The 17,594-nt window shown below is 40.7% G+C and overlaps 1 protein-coding gene across 2 annotated transcripts in view; it reads left to right on the plus strand.

Annotated features, from left to right (window-relative positions):
* Window positions 1-2,639: 2,639 nt before the first annotated feature.
* The window catches only part of ydjc (YdjC chitooligosaccharide deacetylase homolog), a 37,112-nt gene continuing 22,157 nt past the window's right edge, over window positions 2,640-17,594 (plus strand). The window contains exons 1-2 of one of the 2 annotated variants that reach the window (XM_075468167.1): window positions 2,640-2,761; window positions 6,850-7,025. In XM_075468167.1, coding sequence (XP_075324282.1) covers window positions 6,862-7,025 — 164 coding nt within the window. In that variant the 5' untranslated portion in view covers window positions 2,640-2,761; window positions 6,850-6,861. The remainder of the gene's footprint in view (window positions 2,762-6,849; window positions 7,026-17,594) is intronic. The other variant, XM_075468165.1, reaches the window with a different exon arrangement.

The following is a 17,594-nucleotide window of genomic DNA, read 5'->3' on the forward strand; positions in this document are numbered from 1 at the left end:
TAAATCATTTTCAAAAACTGTCTTGATAGTTTTCAAGAATATTTTCTGATACTGTGCAAGTCTGGAGACGCCACATGCACACAGCCACACACACACTCACGCCCTTTTCTGTCACCTTACACGCCACATGTGTACGCCCGAACATAACGATTGTGTAAGGTGGCTAAGTTTGTCAATGAAATTCAGTGACAGCTCTGACAGAGTCCCTGTGCTGTATATATTACTGAAATAATACATACTTTTTTTAAAACTAAAGGGTTGCACTATACATTGCAGCTTGATAATGAGATGGTAGTAGTGTGGTAACAGCATGGTAATCTAAAAGTTATAACTTTGTAACAATCAGTGAATACATCATGGTAATAACAGACCAGAACTGAAGTTACAGGGTGATGAGGGGCATGAAACCAGAACAGTAATAAGGAAACACTTTTAAAGAAATGGCAACAAGGCTAAACTGTTTGGTAAAAATATGTTAACATTACACTCCTAATATAGTTACCTGCTAAAAATAAGATGATGTCAAATTTTGGTTTTAAAAGTAGTACTATGATGTTAAACATAATGAGGTGTAAGATGTTTTTTCCATAGTATTTTAGATTAGAATCCACCTACCTTCAAGATGGCATGAAAGAAGTCAAAACTGGTATTTACCATGTATATAGCTCTGAAATCCATCCCTTATGATCTAACATTATCAGCTTAAGGGTAATGCTGATTAAACCCAGTGTTTCCGCAACCAGCAATCACCGATGATAGTTTCTATGTGATAACCATAAATCGGAGCTGCACAGTGATGAATTACCTGTTTCTGTTTTATTTCATGGTAATAGTATCTTGAACCAAACATCTAGATGCATAGTACTTACCTGTGTGGTAGTTTTTTTTAGTATTAACCCTGAATAAGGCCTGCAAATTTACCTGTCATCTGTTTTCATATAATCTCATAGGAATATTGCATTAAATCAAACACCCAGTGTTATAATGATTACCTGATTATTACATGGAAAGTACTCCACGTTTCCAGGTAATCATTATAACACTGGGTTTTTGGTTCATCTTCTGCTTTCACTTGTTTAGAGTGTCAGATGAGTAGCTACTCCTCTGCCTCCTTTAGCGATAATGGTACATGTAACAAATGTTGTAGTTTTGGAGGCGAGGCTTTCTGAATTGGAAGCTTGGCTATCAATCACCAAAGCCTATTAACCCTGTAGCTAGCCAAGCCACATTAGCCCGTTTGGACCTACCACTTATATCTAATCCCATTATCTGTTCCTCAGCAGACTCCGAGCAACTGGGGCCCCAGCCTGGCTGGGTGGTGGTCAGGAAAAGGAGGTGTAGCTCTGATGTCAAGCTTTGTGGTTCACCACCAACGTGTCCACACTTTTACTACATTTCCCCACTCAGTGACTCACTTGATGAGGAAAAAACCTGGTAACTGGTTAAAACCTGGCAACTCCATAGTTACATGCTCCATAATGGCATTGGAGAGAAATGCATTCCATGGGGCCCGACCGCCCCATCTGACCATTTTTTGATAACCTTTGACCTTACATTACTTGACTACAGAGCTTCTGAATAGAAACATGTCTGTGAACGAATCTATCCATCCATCCCTTTTTCTATGCCCACTTAATTCAGTTGGGGTCTGGGGAGGGTGGGAAGTAATAAGTGAGAGGAGGCTGGAAATATAAACATAAAGAGAAATAAAGTTGAAAAACAAACAAATGTCGATAGTTTTTTTCATTTTTAATAATAATTTGATATGACATTCTTCCATACGTGTCCCAAACACATTGTATATGAGCAGGTGTGTATGCCAGTGTTACCGATGGCAGCATCTGTTGGAACAACAGCAAACCACGGGAGGACTTTTTTCAGGTTTGGAAATAAAAAGTGCCACATAAAGTGGCCCTTCCTTTTTTCTTCACGCAAACTATCTAACCAGCTTGGCATTTTCCATAGTTAAGCTAAGTTAAGCCTATAGTTAAGCTGCTATAGGCCCAGACTGCTGGGGGGCCTCACCTGTCACACCTTTCCTCACTTCACTCTATTTTTCCCCTGTTTAATTTCTCAAATGATATTATGTACATGTGACATTATTGTGGTCATTAACTCGTGTTTCCCTGTTCCAGCAGGTATCCTTTGAATGGTGTTACAGTGTTTGTTGTCCCCTCTTTTCTGTCTTCTCAAACCCCAGCTGGTGGAGGCGGATGGCCACCCTTCCTGAGTCTGGATCTGCCAGAGGTTTCTTCCTGTTAAAAGGGAGTCGTTCCTTTCCACAGTCGCCTCAGGCACGCTCAGGACGGGAGATTGGACAGTTTTCAGTGCAATCTGTTGGTTTCCTTAGCAAGGAAATTGTTTTTGAATTGGCTCTGTATGAATGAATTGGATTATTTTATAAATAATTAGGATTACAATGAATTGAATTCAAATTGGCTTGAATCGGACTTTATTATTTAAGTGCCTTGACATGATTTGTTGTATTTGGCGCTATATAAATAAAACTGAATTGAATTGAATTAAAAGGTATGACATCTTTAAGTTGATTTTCTTTTTCCGAACCTCCCTTAGGCGATGTCACGCTTTCTCCAGCAGAGGGTGTCGTGTTAGATTAAGACAAACTCCATGTTCCTTCCTATATATAAAGCAGCCTGCTAGTCGGAAGTAAAGCTTATCTCCGACCTGCGGCTGGTCGCGTCCCACGGTGCAGTCTGTGGTGGCCTTGGACAAACCTGGACAAACGCGTGGGATTCAATGGGTAAGTTGAGTTTTATTCGAAGTCATTCGGTCATGTTGTATGACCAGTAGGGACAGTCTCTTAAAGAGGACACTTATATAACAGAGAAAGACAGGGGAAATGCCGCTCGTTCTGCCTCCGTTCGGTTCGGTTCGGTTGGTTTTACCCAGAGAGGAATCCTCCTGGTGACTGATGAAGAGCGAGCCTTAGTTGCGCTTTCCTGAGAGATGTTGACAAGATTATAGTAAATGTAGAACAATCCACAGTTGAAAAGCAGATCGGAATTCAGCTTTTGCCCGATTCTTTCATTGGAAGCCCAAGAACAATAACCGGAGAAATTTAGAGTTCACAGACCAAGAAGCGATTATTGTTCACATGTAGGCTAAAGGATGACAGCGGAGTGACAGATCAGCTGGCAGGAAATCCGTCAGCCCATCTCTGGAAATAGTAAATATTTACCTTTTATCTTGTTCACCTTTATCTGGCAGAGGGACACGCGACCGAGTATAATTGGCCAGTTATTAGTGACATGAGCAGTCCACGTCATGTTCCTGGGATGAGATAAACAACGTGTGTGTGTGTGTGTGTGTGTGTGTGTGTGCGTGTGTGTGTTGTTTCAGGCATCTATCTACTGTACTAGACCTATCTGACCCGAGAGAGAAGCTTCATCTGACCAAGTTATTTATTCCCTTTATGCCGTCTTAAGGTCTTGGACCATTCCAGGACATACATTGCGTAGAATGAGCAGAGTGGAAAAGTACAAGATAGGAACATGGCTTATTTGGTAAAATACAGAATATGAATAGATAATGTCTAAGAACAAAGCCAATTATAACAACAGTAAACTTTAAACCTCTATGATTTGTCGGTGTAAAGGCATGACGTTGCGCACTGGTAGCGTTTCTAGTACTGGCTGTTTCCCTTCCTGCTCACAGCTTGATATTCTAATTCTGTGCTGTAGCCCTGGTCAAGAGTTCCAGTTGGTTACCTGTCACACCCAACAAGTATTCAAGTCATAACTGTTGCAAGTCACATGATCATTTTGTGTGATTTTTCACTGGTTTTAAGTCAATTTGCTCAAATGTGGAATGTTGCAAATCAGCTCTTACACACAATTTAGCAAACTGCTGTCCTGCGAAAAAACAAAAACCAAGAACCAGGATTTAGACAAGATTGATGTTGCATTTCTTTAAACAAGACCACCAAACTACAAGAAGCATGTTGATCTTCAGTTGCTTAGTGGTTTTTTCTTTCTTCAAACTTGTATATCAGGCATAGTTTTCTCCAGCTTGGTTTCACAATAGTGGGAACACCCAGGTGTACACACTTTTTTTTTTTTTTTTTTTTTGAGGATGCAGTGGTTGGGGCAACAAACATGGGCACAGTAATTGGGATTATCTCAGAGTTGGGATTATCAACCGTACAACCAGCAGGATATAGTGTGATGTCATCCTTTCAGGCTGTCCTCTGGGAGGTAGAGGTATACTGGACCAGTGAGTGAGCTCAGAGCACTGATGATAAAACAGCTAGTGCACGCAATGACTTTGATCGGCTGTGCGCACGTGTTTCAAAACCTGTTTAAACAAAAACAGTGATAGTGTAAAGCATATTTACAGGCTTTATCAGACCCAGTTTTTTTCCTCCATCAAATTGCAGTTGAATCAAGCAGAAGTCCAAATGAAGGCAGGTCTGTAGAGGCAACTAGAATAATCATAACTCCGTCAATTTCTGATTGGTTTTCAAGCAGTTTGGTTTGTCAGAATGGCAGACTTTTACCTATGGTACTGGAAGCTTAGAATGAATTAAACAGGTGTTCACCAATGACAAAATTTGGTATATATGGTGGACATAAGCTTTTGAGGGCTGCACGGTGGTGTGGTGGTTAGCACCGTCGCCTCACAGCAAGAGGGTTCCAGGTTCAACTCCCGGCCGGGGCCTTTCTGTGTGGAGTATGCGCGGGTAAGTGTGTGTGGTTGTTTGTCTCTGGGTGGCCCTGTGATGGACTGGTGACCTGTCCAGGGTGTACCCCGCCTCTCGCCTGATGACCGCTGGGGGCTCCGCAGCCCCCCTCCCCCCGACAGATTAAGCAGGAATTGAAAATGGATGGATAACCTTTAGATTAATTTACCTTAAATAGTCAGATTGTGAGCGTGTTCTTTTGTTCTTACTGCATAATATGTTGCTGCCTTTCTGAATGAAATGTTCTGAATGTTAATGAATTTGAAAATACTTTAGTCCACAAAAGACTCCCTTTTTAAAATCTGTAAGTGAGGTGGAATGATCAGTGTCAGGAAGCAAAGCTGAGGCTTCATGTATACATTATACGAATGTAAGTGCTTTGACGACTGAGATGATGATGCCATTTGTTTTTTTATCTGTAGATGTGAAACAGGTTTCACATATTTCTACATCCCTTCCTTTGTCAGGGTGTGAGGCATGTGACTTTAGTGACTTTTCTCCATCTGCCAGTAATACTGCCACGTGAACCAGGATATTTGCACAGCACTTGTTCACTTGTTTGAACAATGTTTTTATATTTCTTAAACTGGTGAAATGCTTCTCCCCCGCGGGATTGCACCTAAATGAAATAAATGAATGGGCTACCATTCAAGCAGTTTTCCCCTGTAATATTAGTGTGATTACAAAGGACTACATTTAAACTTACGCTTTTGCAATGCACTTCTTTCTAAAAACGTATTGAAACTCGCCGTATGAGCGCATTAAGATTTCCAATTCGAGGTTGGTGAAAAACGTAGCCCCTCCTCTTCCCCGTTGCCATGGTGACTCGTCGAATCGGGGCTCCATTGATGCTGGCTTTTTAAAGTTGTGGCACACACGTTAAACTCAAGGTGAAACTACTCAGAGTTGACTAAACTCACTCAAATCAGCGTTTCTGGAACCGAAAACTCAGGGTTTTCTATCTCAGAGTAGATCAACTCAGAGATCAGGAATAGACTCAGAGTTTGTTGAACCTGCTTTGTGAAACGGACCCCTGTCCTCTCAGCGTATAAAAGCGTCTGGTATTCACGGATCTACGTCTTTGACAAAAGAATTTGGTGTTAATTATGAAGCCATAAAAATCTGTTTCTTATCATCCATTACAGTCCAGAATATGATATCATTATGTTCTCCAGTGGCTGACTGAGAATCTGTTTCTAACATCCAGTCTGGAAAAGATTTTCAAAATGGTTTGATGACACTCCAGCAGAGCAGAGATGTTGTACAGTTTCAAACACATAGTTGTTTCTGTCAGTGTTCAGTCTTTTATTTGAGGACAAATATTCTCCATCTTTAACTGAAAGTCTCTGATGGAACAGCTATAGGGAGGCATCCAGTTCTACATCTGAGAAGAACCTCTTTAGGGTCATCTTTTAACAGATTCTTCTTCTTTCATTGGAAAGGGGAAACGTTCAGTAGTGAGGGCACCTCTTGCAACTTAGTTTTTTCCCAGAAAAGGCCAAATTATCCATGCAGCATGAAGGCATCTGTGGAGTTAACAAACCAGCATTAATCAATACTGAGTGTTTCTGTTCACATTAAATACAACTATAAACTATTGTTCTGTAGAAAGTTCCTTCTGGAGTCCATCAGATGTGAATGCCTCTCTGCAGCCAATCACACATCAGAGAGTTGTGTGGAGTCAAACTGAGTTCTTAAATGAGTTTTCAGTTCAGGGGGACTGATAATGAAATTTTGACAACTTGATGAGAAGCTAACATAGAAATCGCACAGAAGAAGAAAATCTGTCCCACAACATTTCTCAGAGACTTGAGAAGGAAGGTTAAACCGGAGGAAATTGTCATTTTTACAACCGTGGAAAAACTTTTTGTATAATTTCTTTCCTCACTTCACTATATATATAAATATATATGGATGGATGGATGATGGATAAATGGATGTCTCTTACTTCTCCTGTGTGTTATAGTTGCGGGGTACAGATGAAGCACTGGGAGCAGTTTTGCATTCAGTTTAAAGATACCTTTACATGTGAACAAGAGAAACAAGAATGCGGACCATGTAAACTGTTTAATGGACAGCCTGATCAACTTCCAGAGTTCTCGCCAACCTAACACTAAATATTGATCTGTCTCATTGTGTGTCCACCGCAGAAAACAGCAAAAATGCCACAGCCAAGATTGATGCTGGTAATCACGGGAGATGATTTTGGCTACTGTCACAGGAGGAACCAAGGGATTGTGGACTGCTTCCTGGCTGGAGGCATTTCCAATGTGTCACTGCTGGTTAATGCCTGTGCTGTCAAAGAGGCAGCAGATCTGGCTCGAAGGTATTGTAGTGTTAGGATTTTACATATACAGTGTAACACACACATGGTGGAGCAAACTTGGAAAGATGCTAAATTGATGGAGGGGTTGGGGTTCTGCGGCTGCATGGTGGTGTGGTGATTAGCAATGTCGCATCACAGTGGGAGGGTTCCTGGTTCATATCCCAGCTGGGGCCTTTCTGTGTGGAGTGTGCATGTTTTCCCCATGTATCTGTGGGTTCTCACCAGATACTCTGACTTCCTTCCACCGCCCAAAAGCATGTTTTTTTTTTTTAAGTGGTGACTGTAAATTGCCCCTAGGAGTGAGTGTGATGGACTGGCGACCTGTCCAGAGTGTACCCCACCTCTCACTCAATGAAAACTGGGATAGGCTCCAACAGATCACATTTGACCTTTAAAACTCAGTTTAAACTCAATATTCCAACTTTGATTGGTGTTACGCATTTGTGCCAGAAAAACGAGTGGGTTATGGTCTGTGTAAACTATGACAGGTCATTAAGTGGAGGTAACATACACTTCAAAGTGCTATAGTGCAAGAAGCAAGGAAAGTGCTTCTTTCTGTCCTGATGTTTATTGAACTTTCTGGGGAAGAAACCAACAGGATGATCAATACCTTGGTCATCCTCTTGAAGTAATGCTGCACCTGCACTATTAGTGCTAGCATCAACTTCCAACTTGAAAGGACGAGAGAAGTTTGGCGCTGCAATGAATGGGGAACTGCAAAGAAAGGCCTTAGCAGAGTCAAAGCAGTTTGGCATGGAGATGGCCATGCAAATGGTGTGAGAGAACTAGTCACGGAATTGAGTGGCGCAACAACATATGCAAAATGTTTACAGAAACCACGGTAATATCCTGGAATCGACAAAGTTCATGTCTAGTTTTTTTTTCCAACAAGATCTTTATTTATTTCCAACGTAATAACACACATGTATGCCCACTGGGATTCAAAGCTCCTGCCCCAAGCCATACAGAACAAGACATAACAGCAAACAGCAACACAGATAAGTAAATAAAAATAACTAAAGAGAAAAAAAGGACTTAAATACACCATAAAATAATAATACAAGTAGTACATAAGTAAGTAAAAGTAAACAAAGGGGGAATAAGTATACACAAAGTCAATTGTTCACTGTTCATACTCACAAGTATGCATTGCACATAAATTAGATAGTGGTCATTCAACACCACACAGTTAATATTTTCTCCAAATGAATGAACCCAGAGGGCTACTTATGGCTCATCCCTGGGAGTTTCCACCAAACAAGACAAGTCTTTATTTGCAAGAAAATTTCTAAAGGGGCCCCAGATGTTATCAAACATTGGTTTCCTACCCTTGATTGCGTACGTAATCTTTTCTAAGGGCAGAGTTAATGTTAATTCTGAAAGCCATTTACTTATCTATCCTCCTCTTTCCAAGCCATTGCAATGACTCTTTTGGCCAACAGCAGACCTATGTCCAAAAATAAGCGATGTTTCTTTCTTATTATACAGTTAGGTGGATAGATACCCAGTAGAACAAGTTTTGGTTCTAAATGTAATTGTATCTCTAATATTTCCTCAATACACTGTTTCACTTCTTCCCAGAATTTCTTTATTTGAGAACACTGCCACAAACAATGGAAAATCGTGCCCTTTTCCTTGTCACATTTTATGCAGACATCTGTCATGGCACTATTGAATTTATTCAGTTTAACTGGAGTCATATGCATAAACCAGTTGTATTGCAGAAACTTTAGACATGTGTTCACTGTTTGTGATTGTGCTTTGTTACAAGCCCTCTCCCACTCTTGAATGGAGATATTCTCCTGTAGGTCCTCTCTTCAGGAGCTTATTTACTGACGTTTCTGAAGATTCCCCAACCAGTTCATTATATATTTTGGAAATCAAGCCCCTTCCCGGGCAGTCTTTCACCATCATTTCTTCGAGTGTTGATAGGCGAGGAATGGACAAGGATTGTTTTGGTTGTGTTCTAATGAAATTTCTCAGTTGTAAATATCTAAAGAACTGGCTGTGAGATATGTCGTGCTTGACAACAATTTCATCAAAAGACATCAGATGTTTATAATCAGGACTATAAAGATCTCCTATTTTCTGTAACCCCTGTTCAGCCCAAATTTTAAATCCCCCCTCACCTCCACCTGGGGGGAAGAGATAATTTCCCCATATCGGACCAAATAATGAGATTGAGTTAGCTTCTTTGAGATATTTCTTAATATGTTGCCACACACAAATCATATTTTTAGCCATGGGATTCTTGGTGTTAATTTTGAGTTTCTTAAAATTATCTGAGTACAGGGAAATGGGCAAAGGCAGCTTCAGTGTATAACCTTCCATCTCTCTCCACAGTGGCACATTCTCCTCTGAGTAGTAGAACATCAATATTCTTAGTTGCACTGCCCAGTAGTACCACAGTAGATTTGGGCTTTTAAGCCCTCCCCTATCATAAGGCAAGTACAACAATGATAGGCGCAAAACTTGATTAAAAAGTGTCTTCAGCTGAGAAAATAAATTACTTGGTGTTGGCAGAGGTACATTTTTAAATAAATACAACAGTTTAGGAAGTACATTCATTTTGAGAGTATTTATTTTCCTATTAACGACATTGGTAAAGCAGCCCATCTATCTAAAGAATTTGAGATGACTGGTCTTTTGTTAGTTTCTATGATATTACTAAGCAATGGAACACTTTGAATGCCTAAATAAGTGAAGCAATTGACGGCCCTAAATTGTGCAACTACATTAGTTGGATTTTCCCTGTCTGCTTGGTTTAATAAGATAATGGATGTTTTAGACTTATTAATCTTAGGCAAGGCAAGGCAAGGCAATTTTATTTATAGAGCACAATTCATACACAGGGGAATTCAAAGTGCTTTACAGCTACATAAAATCACAAGAAGGCAATAAAACCATTAAAAAGGAATAAAAAAATAAAAGAAAGAAATTAAAAAAGAAAGAAATTTAAAACCCATTAAAATAATCATTAAGTAATTAAAAAGTGAAGAGTGCAGATAAAATACTTTCAGGTGTCATATGCACAGCTAAATAGAACTGTTTTCAGCCTGGATTTAAACATTGTCAGAGTTGAGGCCTGTCTCACATCTTCTGGAAGACTGTTCCAGATTTTAGGAGCATAAAACTGAAACGCAGCCTCACCTTGTTTAGTCCTGACTCTGGGCACCAGCAGGAGACCCCTCCCTGAGGTTCTCAGAGCCCGAGTTGGTTCATATGGCTCTAACATGTCAGAGATGTACTTTGGCGCTTGACCGTGAAGAGACTTGTACACAAGCAGAGCTGTTTTAAAGTTTATTCTCTGAGCGACAGGAAGCCAGTGCAGAGACCTGAGCACTGGACTAATATGGTCGTATTTCCTGGTTCTAGTCAGAACTCGAGCAGCAGCGTTCTGGATGTACTGCAGCTGTCTTATAGCCCGTTTAGAGCCCAGTGAGTAGGCCGTTACAGTAGTCTAACCTGCTGGAGACAAACGCATGGATCAGTCTCTCTAAGTCTGGTTTAGACACTATTCCTTTGATTCTGGCAATGTTTTTTAGATGGTAAAAAGCTGCTGATGTTACAGATTTAATGTGGCTGTTAAAGTTCAGGTCTGAGTCCAATATTACCCCGAGATTTCTAACTTGACAGTTAGGTTTTAGAGAGAGAGTCTCAAGGTGACTGATAACACTTTCTCTTTGTTTCTGTGGGCCACAGACAATGATTTCAGTTTTGTCTGAGTTTAGCTGGAGGAAATTGTTTTGCATCCACACACTGATCTGTTCGATGCAGCGACACAGTGTATCTACAGGCCCGTGTTCTCCTGCCGTCAGTGACACGTAGATCTGAGTGTCATCTGCATAATTGTGGTAGGACACATTATAACTGCGTATTAGCAGGCCTAGTGGAAGCATGTACAGATTGAACAATACGGGTCCCAGGATTGACCCCTGGGGAACCCCACAGGTCATAGCCATTTGGTCTGAGACACAGTTACCAATTTCAACAAAATATTTCCTGTCCTCCAGATAGGACTTGAACCAGTTTAAAGGGATACAGGTCGTTTAGGCCATTGGCGTTTAGGCCGCAGTCGTTTAGGCCCCCCTGCAGTCGTTTAGGCCGACAGAGGATTCGTTTAGGCCAGGCTACCTGCTGCTGAAATCTTTATTACTGTACATTCGTTATTATAAGATATAAGTCAGCTCTACTGGTCTGTCTGGGTAGCCTACATAACTATGGTAAATTATTTAATAACCAACTTTAGTGTGGAAACGTTTTTTTTATTTAATAAATGGTGATTTATAAATTCATAAAATTGTGGAAATAATCATCCGCATTGCCGCATTCATTGGACAATAATGCTGTATAATACAAATTTGGTTAGCTTAACAATGCTAAATCGCGATCATGCCAACGAGCAGAAACGGACATTTTAAAGAGTGCAAATAACCACCAGGAGCAAGAAAACACTATCAGAAAGGTAAGTAACATGTACACATTCATTTCACATCAGTATGAACATAACTTACATCGTCAGTGACTGCCGCACCGGTGTAAACATGTCGAGTGGTGAACGTGAAGAAAGGAAGAGGAACTGCACAAACCGTCTTCAAAATAAAACGCCCACTTCGAATAATAACGAATGTACAATAATAAAGATTTCAGCTGCAGGTAGCCTGGCCTAAACGACTCCTATGTTGGCCTAAACGACTGCAGGGGGGCCTAAACGACTGCGGCCTAAACGCCAATGGCCTAAACGACCTGCTCCCGTTTAAAGCACGACCAGAGATTCCCACCCAGTCTTCTAACCTCTGTAATAAGATCGCATGGTCAACTGTGTCAAAGGCAGCACTCAGGTCCAGCAGAACTAAGACTGTGACTCTACTTGCATCTGTGTTCAGACGGATGTCATTTGTCACCTTGATCAGAGCTGTCTCAGTGCTGTGGTGGGGCCTAAAGCCTGATTGGAAAGTATCAAAAGCATTGTTAGACAGGATAAAGTCACTAAGCTGTTGGTACACAACTTTTTCTAGGACTTTGCCTAAGAATGGCAGGTTTGATATGGGCCGGTAGTTGTTCAGTACTGTGGCATCAAGATTGCTCTTCTTTAGAAGAGGCTTAATGACAGCAGTTTTTAAGACCTTTGGAAATGTTCCAGTCTGGAGTGAGATGTTGACTAGATGAGCAAGTTGTGGTAACAAACTGCTCAGCACAGACTTTAGGAATCTAGTGGGCAACTCATCAAGGCAGCACGTTGATGAACTCAGACTGCAGATGGTCTCTTCGACTGTTTTGTCAGTAACAGGTGTGAAATGTGTCAGCTCTAGGTGTCTAGCTGGCTGCAGAGTAGTTATTTGTGTTGTGGAAATTATTGCATTTTTAATGCCTTGAACTTTGTCATTAAAGAATATTGCAAACTCATTACACTTGGATGTTGAAATGAGTTCTAAAGGCAGTGAAACTGGAGGGTTTGTTAATCTGTTTACTGTAGCAAACAGGACACGAGAGTTGTTACTGCAGTTTTTGACGATTTCAGAAAAATATCTTATAACCTGAGATCTTACCAAACTCCCTAAGTATTTTCAAATCTGCGTTTAGCAGACTGATATGTCTCCAGTTTTCACATGTACTATTTGGTTTGCCTGCCTTCAGGAGCAAAGTAATTAATGCTCCCCTTAGAGACGATGGCAAGGAACCATTTTGGAAGGGCTCTGTAAACAAGAGTTAGCAATTTATTTTTCAATTTTTTTTATAGATTTCAATTGGAAGGCCAATCAGGTCCGGGGGGTTTTCCTGCCTTAATACTATCAATTGCAGAAGATAATTCCTCTACTGTAATATCTTTCTCCAAATTAGTCCCAAGGTTTTCTGGTACCTTGGGTATATTTATACTATCTAAAAACACTTTCAGTTCCGAATTGTCATTAATTATTTCTGAGCTATAAAGACTTTCATAAAATTTCCTGAAGGATTCATTTATTTCAGTTGGATCTACAATGGTTTCCCCTTGATCACTGCAGAGAGGTGATTGCTCTTTCGCTCTGTAGCTGCTTAAGACACCATACAAGAAGTTTTTCACCCTGATCATAGACTGCTTAAGTCACAGTAGACTGGCCAACGCTTTTGATGCAGATAATTCGTTGTATTGTGCTCCAAGCAGCAACAGATTTTGATGAGATTCTGGGGATTTTGTCTGATAATAATCATTTTCTACTTCCTTTATTTTCGTCTCTAAAATTTTTGCCTTTTGAAAAGTTAATTTTGCTTTCGAGCTAGTGATGCTGATTATTTGCCCCCTGAGAAAAGCCTTGAGGACCTCCCATCTCATGCTTGCTGAAGTTTCTGTTGTAGTAGTTTCAAATTAAAAACTAATTTGTTCATCCAGGAACGAGACAAAGCCGGGGTCGGCCAACCATTTTTGTTTGCAACGCCAAATCTTAGCGTCTTTCACTCGTTTTGAGTCCTGATATACCAATGAATTGGGAGCAGGGTCTGAAATTAGGATAGCATCATAAGAACATTCCTTAATTTTATGCCTTAGCTCTGCAGATATCAAAGAAGTCAATTCTAGAATAGGACTTATGTACACCGGAGTAACATGAAAATTTTAAATCGTCAAGATGGCGGCCGACGTAGGACCGGACTCTCTGCCGCCGCAGTATAATTGCTTCTATCCGACGTTTTATCCTCCGGAGTTGAGCTAGCATTAGCCTCGTCGGATTCCATGGCTTCAATGTTAGCTGAAGATGTCTTGCTAGTACTCGACCTCGTAAAGTCCGACAATTTAGCCTGAAGAGTTTTATTTCGACCATGACTGACTTTTTTCTGTGACACAGGCATTACCCTAAGCTTATCTATCGAAATGGAGGTATTTCACCCACTCAAACACAATTTTTAAGTAGAATTTAGCCAACAGGGTAGCAGAGCAGGTTAACACACGTCCACTCAGCTCGTCGCCATACCGGAAGAGTTCATGTCTAGTTGATGATGGTACAGGGAAATCTAAGGTGGCTTGGACTTTAGCAGTGAGTGTTCACGCATGTCCTTGACCTACCTCTTTTCCAAGGCAAGTCACCTTTCCAAGGCAAAGTCGCATTTGGCTAGATTCAGTGTTAGGGAAGCCTGTTTTAATCTGGAAAAAAAAAAATGGACAAAATGTTAATGTGCTCAGACCATGTGTTGGAGTAAACAATGTTATCAAGGTATACTTCACAGTTTTGTACACCGCTCAAGACCATGTTAATGAGTCTCTGAAAGGTTTCAGGAGACCAAATGACATGACTTCATATTGCAGGAAGTGATCAGGAATGACAAAAGCTCAGATTTCCAATGCATGTGATGTTAAACGTACTGGCCAGTAACCCTTTAATAAATCAAGTTAGGTTACAAACTTGGCTGGACCAATACAGTCTTCCATACAGGAAAGTGGATATGAATCAGCTTTTGTTATGGCGTTTACTTTTTGGAAAACAGTGCAGAAACGTGGGGTTTTGGCAGGTTTTGGCACAAGAATACATGGTGTGCTACAACTTGGAGTTGCTAGTCCATTTTCCAGTAGGTAAGTGACATCGTGCTAGAAAAGTGCATGGTTTGCTGGATTCACACGGTAAGCATGCTGCTTAATCGGGGAATGATCACCAACATCAATGTCGTGAGCGAGAATAGTTGTCTGTGATGGAGTGTCTGAGAACACAGGATGGTTATTTTCCACCAGCTGAAAAAATTAAAATTAAATCTAAACTCTTTTAGGATTTCAGAATTCTGAAAACGTGCACATGAATCAACAGCACAGACAATCACTCTCAGGAGAATACTAAAAAGGAGGGGTTGATGTGACAATCACTACAGAGGACGGAGTAGGGGGCGAAGTTGTAGTGACATTGTCATCATCACGAGCAAAAAACGGCTTCAGTATGTTAACATGGCACATGCGGGACTTTCGTTCACGATCAGGAGTTCCAATAACATAATCAGTATGACTCAATTTTTCCTTATTAATATAAGGGCCACAGAACTTTGCCTGAAGGGAAGAACTGGGAATTGGTAGGTGCGTTAACACTTTGTCACCCACCCGAAAGTGTCTTTGCACAGATTTTCTTCTTTTTTTCTTTTGGAAACTATGGGGTTTATTGTACATCAGTATTTATACGGGTTTCATATTTGCTATTGTTTTGCACATATGACATGCTTACACAGACCTGTCTACATATACAAAGACCAAGCTTAAAGATGTTTTTTTTTTTTTTAAATGTAAATATTTAATTCATTACTGGCTTGTCATTCTCTGCTTGAGTTGTGTCAATGTGACTTTCCCTACTTATTAAATTATCATGTTATATGAGTACATTTATAATTGTATTTGTGTGTGTTTTTGTGTGAAGGGCGCAGGGTTTATAAAATAAAACTTGATTTTACAATGACAAAATTGTCTTCTTTCAGTGCAGCTTAAAGAGTCTCGGTTTACTTTTATGGTCTGTTTTTCTGTGATCTAAGTTCTAGTTTTATTTCTTCAAGTTCTTGGCAAACATCCAAAGAGAAACAAGTAGTGAGAGTAACCGATTAAACGATTTTCATTGAATTTTCTCTTGGAGTGAGAAATTTGTTTTTTACCAGTGGCATGTGCTGAGAGACAGCTTATTGTTAAGTTCCTGCTACTGTGAGCAGTTGCATCCAGCAGCTTGAAAGAAGTCATGCTGTTTGCTGATTTTCTGTCAAACATTCTTTTCATCTTTTTCTGGGACATGGTGAGAGCGTTTCGGGCTGTTTCACATGCCTTGTGGAGTCGTTCCCTGAAAGAGCTTACATAGTCTTGTAAATTTTGGATGGAGGTAGTCGTGTCAGATAAGTATTTTCTTTCAGAACAACCACAGAGGGCCACGCACAGTCAGTGGGGTTACATGGCCCTGAAAGGATAGGATTGTTGGTTAAATTACAATAAGAATGAGTTGCTCCTTATTTGAGCAAGGGTAATTTTCCTTGGATATATGGCAGTGAATGAATCGGATCAGAGGCACAAAGCATGTCATACTCCGATACGATAGGTGGCGCTGTACCCATTTCAACTATTGCTAATAGAGCCACTTCCGGGTTGACGCTTCACCACCAACAACAACAACAAACTCAGGCATTCGAGAAAATGGCGAACAAAGAGCAAGATGAAGCTACGTCCCTCTACATTTGGTCTATGATGAGCTGGTTTTTGCACAAACGCGATGCACAACGGAGCATTCTCCATCGCGTTGTTTGTTTCTTTCCGACGGCGGCGACAACAACAGTAATATCGTGCCTTCCGACTTCCAGTTTACGACCCCGGGAAAAAATCTCGAGCATGCGCAGAACGCCAAGTCCAATTCACCACGTGCTTCACCGTCTACAAGCACGTTTAATTTGACTTTCAACCGAGTTATCTCGGCGTCTTAATCTAATAGCGAGTAACCCGAGCCAATCCAATTTCTTGTCCGATTAAGGTGTCTACATGCACTTAAAGGACAAAACCGTTTTTTTTACATTGGGCCCTTGATTTCACATTATAACATGATGTTCTACTCACCCCTGCTTGTTGTTGGTAATTTGGAGCTGTTCCGAAGATATTCGAGAGGCGTCTGGCTGCTCTCTTGAGATATTTGGCCATGAAACTGTTTCCTATGGGCAACGTTATACAGGCACAAACTACGCTGTTTATAATTTATTAATTACTGTACACTAGCACTGACAACGTGGAGGTGCGTCGCTTACTTAAAAAAATCCGGGTTACTGTCATTTTGAATTTTTGTCGTAAAGTGGGTCTGTGGGCTGTCTGTGGTAGTAGCACGATGATGACGTCAGTAACACCCACTTTACGACAAAAATGCAAAATTACAGTAACCCGAATTTTTTTAAGTAAGCGACGCACCTCCACGTTATCAGTGCTAGTGTAGAGTAATTAATAAATTATAAACAGCATAGTTTGTGCCTGTATAACGTTGCCCATAGGAAACTGTTTCATGGCCGAATATCTCAAGAGAGCAGCCAGACGCCTCTCGAATATCTTCGGAACAGCTCCAAATTACCAACAACAAGCAGGGGTGAGTAGAACATTATGTTATAATGTGAAATCAAGGGCTCAATGTCAAAAAAACGGTCTTGTCCTTTAATAACTCAATCTTATTGTAATTTAGCCAATAATCCGATCCTTTCAGTGCCATGTAACCCACTGAGTGTGTCCGAACACCAGCTCCTCAGGATTAAAACCTGTGGATTCTTGCACGCTTTCCTGTGCCACAAGAAGAAGGAGAGCTAAACCCTTATCCCACTCTTCTCCTGAGTCAAGGCAGAATTTCTTCATTGTGAATTTTAATGTTTGGTGAAAACGTTGGAGTGCACCTTGTGGGTGATGATGCGCTGGACGTTTGGTGTTTAATTGATAGAGAAGAAGGAACCTGAGCGCCATGGTCTGTTTGAATGGACTTTGGAAGACCAAAGGTGGAGAAGAAGTTTGTGCGAGTGTGTGCGACGGGACTGCTTCTGGGTAATGTTTTGTAACACACATCCGAGGAAGAATGTACTGATTTCCCGATTTGGTTTTGGGAAGTGTTCTGACACAAT

The sequence above is a fragment of the Odontesthes bonariensis genome, chromosome 6 (genome assembly GCF_027942865.1).
Source record: "Odontesthes bonariensis isolate fOdoBon6 chromosome 6, fOdoBon6.hap1, whole genome shotgun sequence".
Lineage (NCBI taxonomy): Eukaryota > Metazoa > Chordata > Actinopteri > Atheriniformes > Atherinopsidae > Odontesthes > Odontesthes bonariensis.